The sequence below is a fragment of the Leucoraja erinacea genome, chromosome 12 (assembly GCF_028641065.1).
Source record: "Leucoraja erinacea ecotype New England chromosome 12, Leri_hhj_1, whole genome shotgun sequence".
Lineage (NCBI taxonomy): Eukaryota > Metazoa > Chordata > Chondrichthyes > Rajiformes > Rajidae > Leucoraja > Leucoraja erinaceus.
In genome coordinates this window covers 51628004-51641054 of record NC_073388.1, presented here as the reverse complement: position 1 = coordinate 51641054, position 13051 = coordinate 51628004, and the positions used below count along the sequence as shown (strand labels likewise).

General features: G+C 41.5%; 1 protein-coding gene across 1 annotated transcript in view; it reads left to right on the top strand.

Annotated features, from left to right (window-relative positions):
* abcb7 (ATP-binding cassette, sub-family B (MDR/TAP), member 7) overlaps positions 1–12828 on the top strand; it is a 75065-nt gene extending 62237 nt beyond the window's left edge. The window contains 4 exon segments of the mRNA XM_055644136.1: positions 348–519; positions 6617–6720; positions 9567–9674; positions 11798–12828. Of these exon segments, the coding sequence (XP_055500111.1) occupies positions 348–519; positions 6617–6720; positions 9567–9674; positions 11798–12013 (600 nt within the window). The 3' untranslated portion in view covers positions 12014–12828.
* The last annotated feature ends 223 nt before the right edge of the window (positions 12829–13051 follow it).

Sequence of the window (13051 nt, the reverse complement as noted above, 5' to 3'; positions counted from 1 at the left end):
TTTATACCTGTATTGTATTAGATTGATATTTTAAAATCTCCATTTCAATCAGCTCATCTGCTAACAGTCTTGTAATTTCCTCTCTGCATCTATATGGAATAATTCATGAAAAGTACCAAATATCATTCTAGGAGTAAGTGAATGTTGGTTTGAATGATGGTTAGATATCTATTCTTGTAATACAAAATTGAGTCTGAGCAAAATTTTAATTCCTGAATAAGAAATTATATATGAAGCACTCATGATAGTCAAAAACATTTCATCACAAGTACCTCCCCATCTCGCTCTAATAATTCTGTATTTTTACGCATTTAAATTTGAAAATGCTTGTCTTCGTTGCCTTATAGGATTCTGTCCTGTTCCACAATACAATTTTCTATAACCTCCAGTATGGGAACATCAATGCAACAGAAGAAGACATATTCTATGTTGCTAAGATTGCTGGGCTTCACGACTCCATTCTCAAAATGCCACATGGTTATAATACTCAAGTTGGTGAACGTGGACTAAAGCTTTCTGGTGAGTTCAAGGATAAGTGGTAATCTCAATTTGATTACATGCACACTGAAGAGCTGGCTAATACCTATAATTTGACTGCTCCCTAAATATATTTAAATGTTTCTTTGTCAAGGCCATTAGGTGAGGTTTGTTACCAATAAGACAATCTACATTGTCCATCTTGTATATATGTAAATAATAACTGACCATTTAATCATCAGGTTGCATTATTTCAGCTTCCTTAGGATTTTGGACTATTGGAACATAAATGAATAGATTAGGCATGAAAAATAGCAGGTCACCAGCAGCATTGGAAGCCAAGATTTAAACTCTGGTGATATTTCTATATCAAAGTTAGAAAGGTTGCTACTATGATGGAATGCAGCATGGTATGGTCACTGCAATCAATTAAGTTGTGTGTTTAATTGTCATGCACTGGAATGGAACAACATTATTTCTTGCTGCAACTTCACAGTTGTGTGTGTGTGTGTGTGTAAAAATCTGGTGCTGAGTTAGAGTTGTGCGGTGCGATTTCAACCGGCTGATGGTTGATGGAAAGAAACTGTTCTTGAACTCGGAGGTAATAGTTCTCGGGCTCCTGTACCACTTCCCCGATGGTATCAGCGAGGTGAGAGCACGACCGGGGTGGTGTGGTCCTTGATGATATTAGCTGCCTTTTTCAGGCAGGGCTTTCCGTAGATCCATTCAATGATGAGGTCAATGCCTGTGAGAGAATGGGTAATGTTCATAACTTTCTGGGTGCGCAATGCATTTGAACGAGAGAGATGTTTGCAATGGTCGCAAACTTAAGGACATCACTCCTATGTCTTTCATGCACCAGAGCACTCAATGCCAATTGTGACTCCACCCTAAAGATGTCACTTTTGCATCTCTGAAGCTGAAATAACTTTACCAAATACATTAGTTGATACAAACTCCCAGCAAAATCCGCTTGCTTATCTACTGAGGATTGAAAATAAAATATAATGAATTGTATTAAAACAGTTATGTAGCTTTTTTTACTTGAATATCGGCTGGAATATGCTTCAATGGCAACTTTTTAAATACAGTAAATGTCAATAAATTGACAGTGCATTATGCCATCATTGTCTGCTTGGCTGTGGAATTTTATTGAAAATAGTTTATCAGCATCTATTTCTTCTTTCTATCCTTCCCATCATCTAGTGTAGAGAAATATGACATTTTAATCTTAAAATCCCCAAATACCTGATTGTGGAAATTGTTAGTTAACCTTTTCAATCCATAACATCTGGAAGTAGAGCATATTCTATTGCTTGCCACCAAGGAAACTGAAAATATGCATTATTCATAGTTAGGCAAATGTTTTGTTTCCAAAATACATTTTGTGCTGGAGCGAAGACCAGTATTTTTTTGTGCTTTCTGTGTTTTTCTTTTTGAACAGAGTTTAAGATTTCTGGTAATTGTGCAATTGCATTTAAATGCCTTTTAAACCGCCGCATGTTATTTTCCAGTGAAAGATGCACATAATCCTGTTGCAAACGGTAACTTGTCATGACAAAGTTGTAACATCATCATTCACATCTGCAGAAGAGGTTTTGTCAAAAAACGCTCACCTTTTAGGATGAGGTGTGAAAGAGCTAGGATGTGGTGGAACAGGAGAGGTGATTTGCTATGGTTAACAAAAACTCTATGCAAATGCTGTTTGACGGACTTTACCAAAGAAACTCTTCCAAACAATCAGTAATCAGTTGTACAATACATCTTTCAATGTGTTCAATGAAAATGTGAATATAAGATGCAGACTCCATTTATTTTGTTATTCTTAAATCATCTTCCATTTTGTACTGATTAGCTCAATCAATCTGCTTTCAGGAGGTAATGACCAAACCCCTCTTTTTTACTAATTGTCAGATAGCAGCAAATGGATCTCTCAGTCCACCAAGTCCACATTAACTATGAAGATATTATTATTATTATCCTGGTTAATTTTATTATTCTCCCCCCCCCCCCCCCCCCCCCCCCCAACTCAGTGACAAGTTTGGGGTAATTTAAAGTGGCCAGTTAAGCAACCAACCCGTGCATCTTTGGCGTGCAGGGTGAACTATGGAATCCTGGAGAAAAGCCACGCGTTCACAGAAAGCACATATAACGTGTACATGATGAAGACTAAATTGGGACTGAACTCTGGTCTCTGTTGCTTTGAGGCAATAGCTAGTGGTTACATCGCCGTGCCAAGAACATAAGTGTCGAGGATTCGGCATGTCTCAAACAAAATCTGTGGAGAGAGAAGTTACCTCTTTAATCAAGATGTTTTAATCTGATAAAGCATGCCATTGAGATGAAACGTTTGTGTTTCTCTCTCCACAGATGCTGCATGACTTGATGTGTATTATATGCACTTTCTGCTTTAATTTCTAGCATTTGGAGTTTTTCATAATTTGTTTATTTTTTAATACAATAGTCATCAAATGCCCAAAGCTTCTATCTGCCTTAGTTTTTTTGTGGGGGGGTAGGGAAGAAAGAGTTCTCACATGTCCCATGTCAGTATCGATTTCTCAGTTAACAGCATCTTAAATTAAAACCTGGCCGTTATCTCATGCAGCTTTTGGAAACTTCCTTTTTTCAAATTCAGTGCCAGAGTTCTCTCGATAGCCTAAATTACGGATTACAAAGCAATAAGATTCACGGCACCAAGCCATTGGAAGCTTTATCCATCAATGCTGCATAAACATAAAATAATTAGAGCCATTGGGTAGCAGTTTGTTTTCTCTGGTTAAATTAAAAAGCAAATAGAAAATAATCCTTTTCTCTCACGGAATAAATCATGTTTTTGTAATTCAGTTGTCACCTCTTGTTCAGTGTGATGTAGTGCTTGTGTGTAATTATGAAGGTGTATAATTTCTAAAATGTCATCATATTCCCCCTCCTTTGCAGTTATTGGGCAATAACTAAATGTTTTAGCTACAGGTTGCCCCCAAGTTATGTAGGGCTGGGTTCTGTTTCTTCTTCTTCTTCTTCTTCTTCTTCTTCTTCTTCTTGCGTTTGAGGCAGCAGAGGTTATGTAACGGCCTCCAGGCGCTGTAGCCAGTTCAATGTGCTGTTGTCGAGGGCTGCGAGGTCTACCCCTCCACCAGGGGGGCGGAGGACAGCGAAGTCGAAAATGACGTTCTGTGCTATTTGCTGGTCTGTTCAACACACGCAGGCTGCTGATGAACACAGCCCCCAGCGATGTATGTTAGTGCTGAACCGGCCGACCCCTGTACGGAGCTGGTTCAGGGCGACCCACCCTTTGCGGGGCAGGTCCGAGCTGGGTGGGGCTGTGGTGTTCAGTGCAACAGTGAATTGCGGAGGTCGCAAAGTCTGTTCCCAGCTGGTTCTCCATGCTCCTAGTGTGTGAAACGGGAGCCACAGAGGGTTGCTGCGTGATGGGAGAAGGGACAATTAGATGACAGGCGTTGAGGTCCCAGTTGCTGCGGGTCCTGGGCTAGGTGGTGCAAAAGATGTTTGGCATCCCGACGACAGTGGGACGACAGATGGCGCAATGGGCTAAGTGTTCGGCTGGCGACCGGAAGGTAGCCGGTTCGAATCCCGCATGGAGTGCATACTGTCGTTATGTCCTTGGGGCAAGACACTTCACCCACCTTTGCCTGTGTGTAAATGTAATGTAATTATGTGAAGCACTTTGGGGTCAATGCAAGTTGACTAAAAATGTGCTATATAAATAAGATTATTATTATTATTATTATTATCCCCCATCGGTTCTGTTTCTGAGAACTGTTCAGAACCAAAACAGCTCAGATAGTTGGAAAGGCAGATGCGAGCAGAGATCCTGGTGGCAGAAGATGTCTGCTGCCTTACAGCAGGTGGCAACTCCATCCCGCTGTTCTTGTTCGTATGTCCAAGCTGTACATAGGTTGGGCATTCACACACTGGGGAGAACCCGCATCGTCAAGAAAAGGTGTCGATGCAAATATAATTCTAGCTCTGGAAAAGTTAAGGGGCTGTCTCACTGCGGCGACCTAATCTGCGAGTTTAGAAGAGTTTGCCCTCGACTCAAACTCGCAGCATGGTCGACACGTGGTCCTAGGAGGTCTTATGAGGTCACTGGAGCTCTCCTTCATGCTCGAGGGAAGTTCCCGCATACTCGCGGCCTCGGCTAGGTCGCGGACATTTTTTTGGCATGTTGAAAATTTTTCCGCAAGTAAAAATTGGTCGGCATGGTTCTTTTGAACTTGTAGTGCAGTGGAGTGCGGTCATTATTTAGTTACAGGCAGTCAAGGGCAGCCGTAGGCAATTTCCTTTGCTGACTGGGCATTTTAATTGGCTCATTGGAGTTTTCAGGACCAAGGAAAACGGACTGGTAGGTTAAATGCCCGCTAAACTTTATTAAACATTGTCTGACTTCTTAAAAATGTCTCCTCCCCTTCTCCCCCTTCTTCCCCCCCCCCCCCCCCACCCCCCCCCCCCCCCCCCCCCCCTCCACCTCCCCCCCCCCCCCATTCTCTCCCCCCCCTCTCTCCCCCCCTCCCCCCCTCCCCCCCCCCCCTCTCTCCCCCCCCCCCCCCTCTCTCTCCCCCTCTCTCTCCCCCTCTCTCTCCCCCCTCTCTCCCCCCCTCTCTCTCCCCCCCCCCCCTCCCCCCCCCCCCTCTCCCCCCCCCCCCTCCCCCCCCCCTCCCCCCCCCCCCCCCCCCCCCCCCCCCCTCCCCCCCCCCCCCCTCCCCCCCCCCCCCCCCCCTCTCCCCCCCTCTCCCTGTGTGTGTGTGCTGTGTGTGTGTGTGTGTCTCTCTCTCTCTCTCTCTCTCTCTCTCTCTCTCTCTCTCTCTCTCTCTCTCTCTCTCTCTCTCTCTCTCTCTCTCTCTCTCTCTCTCGTGGTTTCATCGCTGACGTTCCATCCACCTCGAGGTTTTCCAGGCGAGTGCCCTCTTGAAGGTCGAAGACAGTCTTGTGAACTCGCGGATTAGGTCGCTGCAGTAGGACAACCACTTAGGAGGAGCCACCATCTTAACTGCAAATCATACATTTCTTCGGTTTCCTTGGTAGCCAGCAACAGAATGTGCTTTGTGTTCTCTCCTGGAACATTACACATTACCACAGGAAGATCTTGTCACTTTTACACAAAAGGGATTGTTGTTTGCTAAATTCCTCATTTGTTAATATTTAAATTTCTGTTCCTGGATTGACACATCATAACCCTACCCTGGTCCCAAGAATGCCATGAACGAGAAACGTTCATTGTTTCCATTCAATAACTGAATACTAGCAGAGTGGAATATCCATTATTTTTGTACACGTTTCAGGGAAATTTCAAACCTTTGTAATTTACTGTATAAAGCCTAACAGCGTAAAATGTCAGTGTTCTTAGATATATCACTATTTCTATAAAATGCTATAACTTCTAAATTTCTCTCTTTAAAAACCTCTGAGCAGTCACACTATTATCTAATGTTAAATAAAACCACAGCAATGTAACTGATATGAATAGTGAATTGTTTTGGGTTTCACAAGCCAGTTTGCAGGTAAATCTTCACCATATTAAAAGGTTATTTGAAACCAGTAGGAACTATAATCATTTTGATCATTGTATTTTAACTATTTAATGTCATTTTATTTGCTGATGTTTCAACCTTGTGTTGGGTTTCTGGAAGAACCTAACCACTTCAAATGGATGAAGAAACAAGGAACTGCAGATGCTGGTTTACAAATAAAGACATAAAGTGCTGGAGTAACTCAGCAAGTCAGGCAGCATTTCTGCAGAACATGGATAGGTGATGTTTCTGAAGTTTGAAAAGGGCCCCGACCCAAAATGTCGCCTATCCATGTTCTCTAGAGATATTACCTGACTCATTGAGTTATTCCAGCAATGTATCTTGTAGTCACTTCAAATAGATCATTGTTATTCACAGATAGACACAAAATGCTGGAGTAACTCAGAGATGTCCTCAGTAACTGGAGGACATCTCTGAAGAGAGAACGCCTGAAATGGGTGACGTTTCAGACCCCAGAGATGCTGCCTGTCCGTCCCGCTGAGTTACTCCAGCATTTTGTGTCTGCGTTCGATTTAAACTAGCATCTGCAGTTCTTTCCAACACATTGTTATTCATAGTCTGACCTTGTTTTAATCTGCCATTTTTCTCAGGTGGAGAAAAGCAAAGAGTAGCAATTGCTCGGACAATTCTGAAAAATCCTCGCATTATATTGTATGATGAAGCTACGTCTTCATTGGATTCCATCACAGAAGAGGTATGTTCTAGACAGTCAGATATCCCACATCTGGATCAATACTATGGTATCAGGAAACTGAGAGGTACAGTGCACTCAGAAAGTATTCAGACCCCTTCAATTTTTCCACATTTTGTTACGTTATAGCCTTTTTTATAAATGGATTAAGTTCATTTTTTTAATCATCAATCTACACACAATACCCGAAAATGAAGAAGAGAAAGCAGGTGTTTAGAAATGTTTACAATGTAATTAAAAATAAATAACTGAAATATCACATTTACATACGTATTCAGACCCTTTGCTATAACACTCAAAATTGAGCTTAGGTTCATCCTGTTTCCATTGATTATCCTTGAGATGTTTCTGCAACTTGATTGGAATCCACAAGTAGTAAATTAAATTGATTGGACATGATTTGGAAAGGCACAGACCTGCCTATATAAGGTCCCACAGTTGACAGTGCATGTCAGAGCAAAAACCAAGCCATAAAGACGAAGGAATTGTTCGAAGACCTCCAAGACAGGATTGTGTCGTGACACAGACTTGGGGAAGGGTATAAAACAATTTCTGCAGCATTGCATGTCCCGAAGAGCACAGTGGCCTCTGTCAGTCTTAAATGTAAGAACTTTGGAACCACCAGGACTGTTCATAGAGTTGGCCGCCCGGCCAAACTGAGTAATTGGGGGAGAAGGGCCATGGTCAGGGAGGTGACCAAGAACCCGATGGGCAGCCCCGCCATAAGTCTGTACTTTCTATTTTTAGTGTTGTGTTAATAGTCTGTGTAAATGTTCTCCAGTTTATTTTCTGTGGAGGGGGAGGGGGTCGGGGGAAACTTTTTTTTCAGTTTCTTACCTTGCCGGAGATGCACTTTTTTTTTTCTTTTTTTTTTTTTCTCGAATCGCATCTCCAGCCAATTGGCTGCCTACCATCGATGGAGCTGGAGACCTCCTCGGACGGACTTTGTTCTCCACCGGGGAGTGGACTTAGCATCGGAGCCGATCCCTTGCCTGGCATCGCTCCAACCGCGGCCTGCGGACTTACCACCAAGAGCTCGCAGTCTCGGGGGAGGCTAGCCGGGATGCTCCAACGACACAGAAGCTCGACCAGCCCCGACGCGGGATTCGATCACCGGCGCGGGGGAGCTGACATCCTCCCCGATGCAGGAGTTGATCGCCCCGATGCGGAGGGTCCCACCGCCGGTTAAGGAAGTCAATATCAATGTCCCGTCAACGGAAGGCTCATGGGGCGCATAGAAGGGAAGAGATTTTAACTTTTTTTCGCCTTCCATCACAGTGAGGAATGTGGAGGAGTCACTGTGGTGGATGTTTATGTTAAAATGTATTTTGTGCGTTCCGTTGCTTTTTATTTGTTTGACTGACTTGGCCAATTAAATCTTGTTTGTTGCAAAATAATAAAGTATTATTGTGATTGTGATTATCACTCTGACAGAGCTCCAGAGTTCCTCTGTGGAGATGGGAGAACCTTCCATAAGGATAACTATATCTGCAACACTCCACCAATCAGGCCTTTATGGTAGAGTGGCCAGACAGAAGCCACTCCTCAGTAAAAGGCACATGACAGCCCACTTGGAGTTTGCTAAAAGGCATGAGAAACAAGGTTCTCTGGTCTGCTGAAACCAAGATTGAACTCTTTGGTCTGAATGCCAAGTGTCACGTCTAGAGGAAACCAGGCACCGCTCATCACCTGGCCAATACCATACCCTTGGTGAAGCATGGTGGTGGCAGCATCATGCTATGGGGATGTTTTTCAGCGGCAGGGACTGGGAGATTAGTCAGGGTCGAGGGAAAGATAAACGGAGCAAAGCACAGAGACATCCTTGAGGAAAACCTGCTCCAGAGTGTTCTGGTCTTCGGACTGGGGCAGAGGTTTACCTTCCAACAGGACAACAACCCTAAGCACACAGTCAAGACAATGCAGGAGTGGCTTTGTGACAAGTTTGTGAATGTTCTTGACTGGCCCAGCCAGAGTCTGGAGTTGAACCCGATCGAGCATCTCTGGAAGGACCTGAAAATAGCTGTGCATCACACTCCCCATCCAACCTGACAGAGCTTGAGAGTATCTGCAAAGAATGGGAGAAAGTACCCAAATACAGGTGTGCCAAGCTTGTAGCGTCATACCCAAGAAGAATTGAGGCTGTAATCGCTGCCTAAGGTGCCTCGACAACGTACTGAGTAAAGGGTCTGAATACTTATGTAAATGTGATATTTCAGTTATTTATTTTTAATTACTTTGCAGAAATTTCTATACAACTGTTTTCACTTTTTTATTATGGGGTATTGTGTGTAGATTGATGATAAAAAAAAAATGAATAATCCATTTTAGAGTAAGGCTGTAATGTAACAACATGTGGAAAAAGTGAAGGGGTCTGAATACTTTCTGAATGCACTATATAAAATCATGAAGGAAGTAGATAAGCTGAATAGCCAGTTTTTTCCCCACGCATAGTGGCATGAGGTGGTTCTTGGCTGGCCAGTGTGTGTTTTTACCTCCCAGCGACCTACTTGCTTCCCATCCCTTCTGTGTGAGTACATTGTTTGAAATGGTTTAGATGCATATTTGCCAAACACTGGCAAATGGGACCAGGAAAGATAGGCAACTTGATTGTTTATGGGCTGTAAAAATCTATACCATCTCTTGTGGTCCATACCAACCTATAACAATGTATTTTAACTACATGTTATGCAAGTAGTATTTGTTATTGCATTCAATCCAACCTCAAATACATTACTATGTCCAGTTTCTTTTCAAATAAACTTCTGCATCCCATTTTATGTTGTGTTTTCTGAATTTGTTTGATATCGAGTTCTTACAGTAATAAAAAAAGATCAATTTCTACTCCACAGAATATTCTCAAAGCAACGCGGGACTTGATTGAGCATCGTACATCTGTGTTTATTGCTCATCGGCTCACTACAATTGTTGATGCAGATCAAATTCTGGTTCTGGATAAGGTAGGATAACCATCATTCTAATCTCGAATAATTGCGCACCAATCATGCTCCAGAGCCCAGTTGGTAGTAAGTACTTTGTCAATGGCCAAAATCCAAGCTGCTTTGCATTCAAAGAATACCTTTATAATAGGATTGCATTTGCAATTCCCAGTAAATTGAACTCCTTGTTTCAAGAGAAATGCCACATCAGTCAAAAGCGGGCACCCTTTCAAGAAACAAAAAGGGAAGATCTGCAGAATGAACACAGCTCCTTTAGACTATTATCCCCATTGTGCCTTTAGAAGCTGTTTACTGAATGTGGGATGGACTTTCTTTGCTATTTCACACAATGAACTCCTGCTCTGAGGGTGTCCCTCATGCCTCCACGCTGCAAACACAAGGGTTGTCAGCTGGGGAGGGGGAGGGGGAGGCTGCAAATGACCTTTTGGCATTACAGCCTGAATAGCAATGTCCTACAAAGTTCACAAGTTATGGCAAACATGAGTATTGCATTGCCTTTTTATAAGTAGACTAGAGATTGCAGCACAAGTGTCTAGATGTCTTTATGGAAAATAGTTTTTTTAATTGAATTTGTCAATCATATTTGCCTTCTGTATACTACGGTGCTATAGTAATTTAAGCAGCATGATTGTGATGGCTCATTTTTCATTGGACAAGAAACCAGAAGTCACATTACTGTGGGAGGTGTGGAATTTAAATTTGGTGACAATGACCATAAAACCCTATCTGATTCACCAGTGTCCTTAAGCCATCTGTGACTCCAGGCCTCTTAAATGTTTTCTGGAATTGCACACCTTCCATAGTGATTTGGATTGTGGATTGTTAGTCAACATCTCCTGGTTACTTGTCCATTGAAACCATGCCACCATCATCCTGCTGTATAAATTACCATACCATTTTAGCATACAAAATGCAAATATATAATTAACATTTAAAATTTCAAAAAACGGAAGACATGTTGGCACACAAGGACATATACTGCAACCTCCAGTCCCCATGTAAAAACACAACTAAATACTGGTGTTTTCCCATTCTTTGTGAGCCTTAAGTCAATGCTACTCGCATTCTGTTCAGGGCAATCTAGAGATGGACAATGAATGCTGTCCTTACCAATGGTGTCGGTGCCCTATACGTGGCGACTCTTTGCATACTTTGCGCATGGTATGCAAAACACTCAATTTCACTGTGACATGTCACATGATCCTGAAAATTGAATAAATAATAACATAATGAATCAACTGGTACTCTTGAGCTTACAACTTGAGTCTTGGGAATTTTTAATTGAATCTGCGAACCCGTAAATTAATTTTTGGCAACCATCTATAAAATGATATGGAAGACACATTTATTAAATTTAGTGCTGCAGATGACAAAGTGAGAACTTGTCTTTGGTACAAAAAAAAAGCAAAATAAATCAGATTGTATGTCTTGATCATTTGTGATATTTGAAATAAGTCTTCATGTATACATGGAGAGGTTTAACATTGGGAAACCTACAACAGGAAAAAAATAGGAGTAACCGCTTCTAGATTTTAAAATAAAAGGCAATCGTAGGAAAGTAGAGTGCCCTGATTATAACTAACCGAGTACATGAAATAGTCTGAGCTGACAATCCTCCACCAACTGTAATCAGAAGAAGCTTTTACTCATGGTGCTTTCACGTGACTGTATCTGTAAAACTATTTACTAGTTCATTAGTCAAGGTCCTGTCCCACTTTCACGACCTAATTCATGACCTTTTTACGCATGGACATTTTTCATCATGCTTAAAAAAAACACCCCGACCTACTTGATGCCACAAGTTCCATGAACCTACCTACAACCTCCTACAACCTCGTGACGGCCATGCTACGAGTATGAGTCAAGAGCAAACTCGGCAGAGGTTGTGAATTAGTTTGTCAAAATGGGACAGGCCCTTTACCTGCTACAAAGAAGGAAAATGGCCATCTAAACTCCACTTTGGAATAAGTTGACAATAATGTACAACTAGTCATCTATTATTTTGTACAAAGTATAGATCTAATTGAGAAATTTTGTTTGAACTATAAACTATGAAGGTGAACCATTAGTAGCATGTACAATACTACAACGTGCTTTTAAGACTGTTGTTTTTAACTCTGTAGGGTAAAATAGCAGAACGAGGAACCCATTCGAGTCTCTTGAATAATGTCAACAGTCTTTATTCTGAACTGTGGCACACACAAAATATCAGGGTGCACAACAAAAACTCCAGTCGTCAAGAAGGAAAGAGAGTAATGTCTTCCAAGGAAGAAGAAAGACGAAAATTATCAGAAGAGATTCTGAACAGCGTTAAAGGTTGTGGAAACTGCTCTTGTTGAAAACCTTTTATCTTGTATTGGGAGTAAATCTATGCTGGCATTTTGCACTGGAAGCGTTATTAGGTAACAATGTATAAATAGACCATTTTGAACGGCAAAGCTGAGGAAACTTTTTCATGATGGATTTTATTTTTGTTTTAACCAAACTGGTCAAAATATTTTTGATTGGTAAACCTGATGTTGAGGGTCCCTTCATGAACAGCAAATTGAAAACTGGTATCAAAAATGGATCAAATAAACTATTCCATTGCAGTAGGATCCATACATTTCCTATGTTTATGTTTAAGGGAATTTTAGTGACTATACTGAATTACCAGTATACAGTGGTTGGCTAATACTGTATCAGTGTTAGCATGGGCTAATTTTGGGAATGGTCATGGTAAGCTAAACTAGTGTTTGTTTTAGCCCATGGTTGAGTATGTTGGGGACTGTGCAGTGGGAATGTTATGATCCTCATCGGATAAATTGTGTAAATATTTAGTGTTGGATTATACCATTTCTAATTGGGGCAGTGCTTGGTTTACCCAAATACATAACGGAATTATTTTGAGAATAAGGCACAAGTGAACTCTTTGGAACAATGTTTACCAATAATGCACATTTTGAACTTTGTTTACAGCCATTTTAAATTGTTCTGGAGATATGATAAACAGCTGGTTGATAATTTATTAGTTACTAATTTGAGATAACATGCCAATATTTTACTGAAAAGGCTTTGTAAAAGGCTGTAACAGAATATGCCTCTGGTTATCTCTCGAACTATATTGCCTGTACGTATTTGTTATCCTGTTGATTAAACATCAGTTCTGTATAAATCTTTTCTGTCATTTAGATCTGTTTTCTGTTCTTCACAATAAATTCCAAAGTCACTCTGGTAAAGAATGAAGGTAGCACCAGGTGACAAGGTTTGTAATTCTTGATGACTTACAGTTCTGCCATCATTTCTGTACTTTCCGCAAGGTTTTGTTTGGTTTGTCTTGGTATTGGGAGGAGAATTCAACAGGATTTTTACTGTGAGCTATTAGTCTGGAAGTTCAA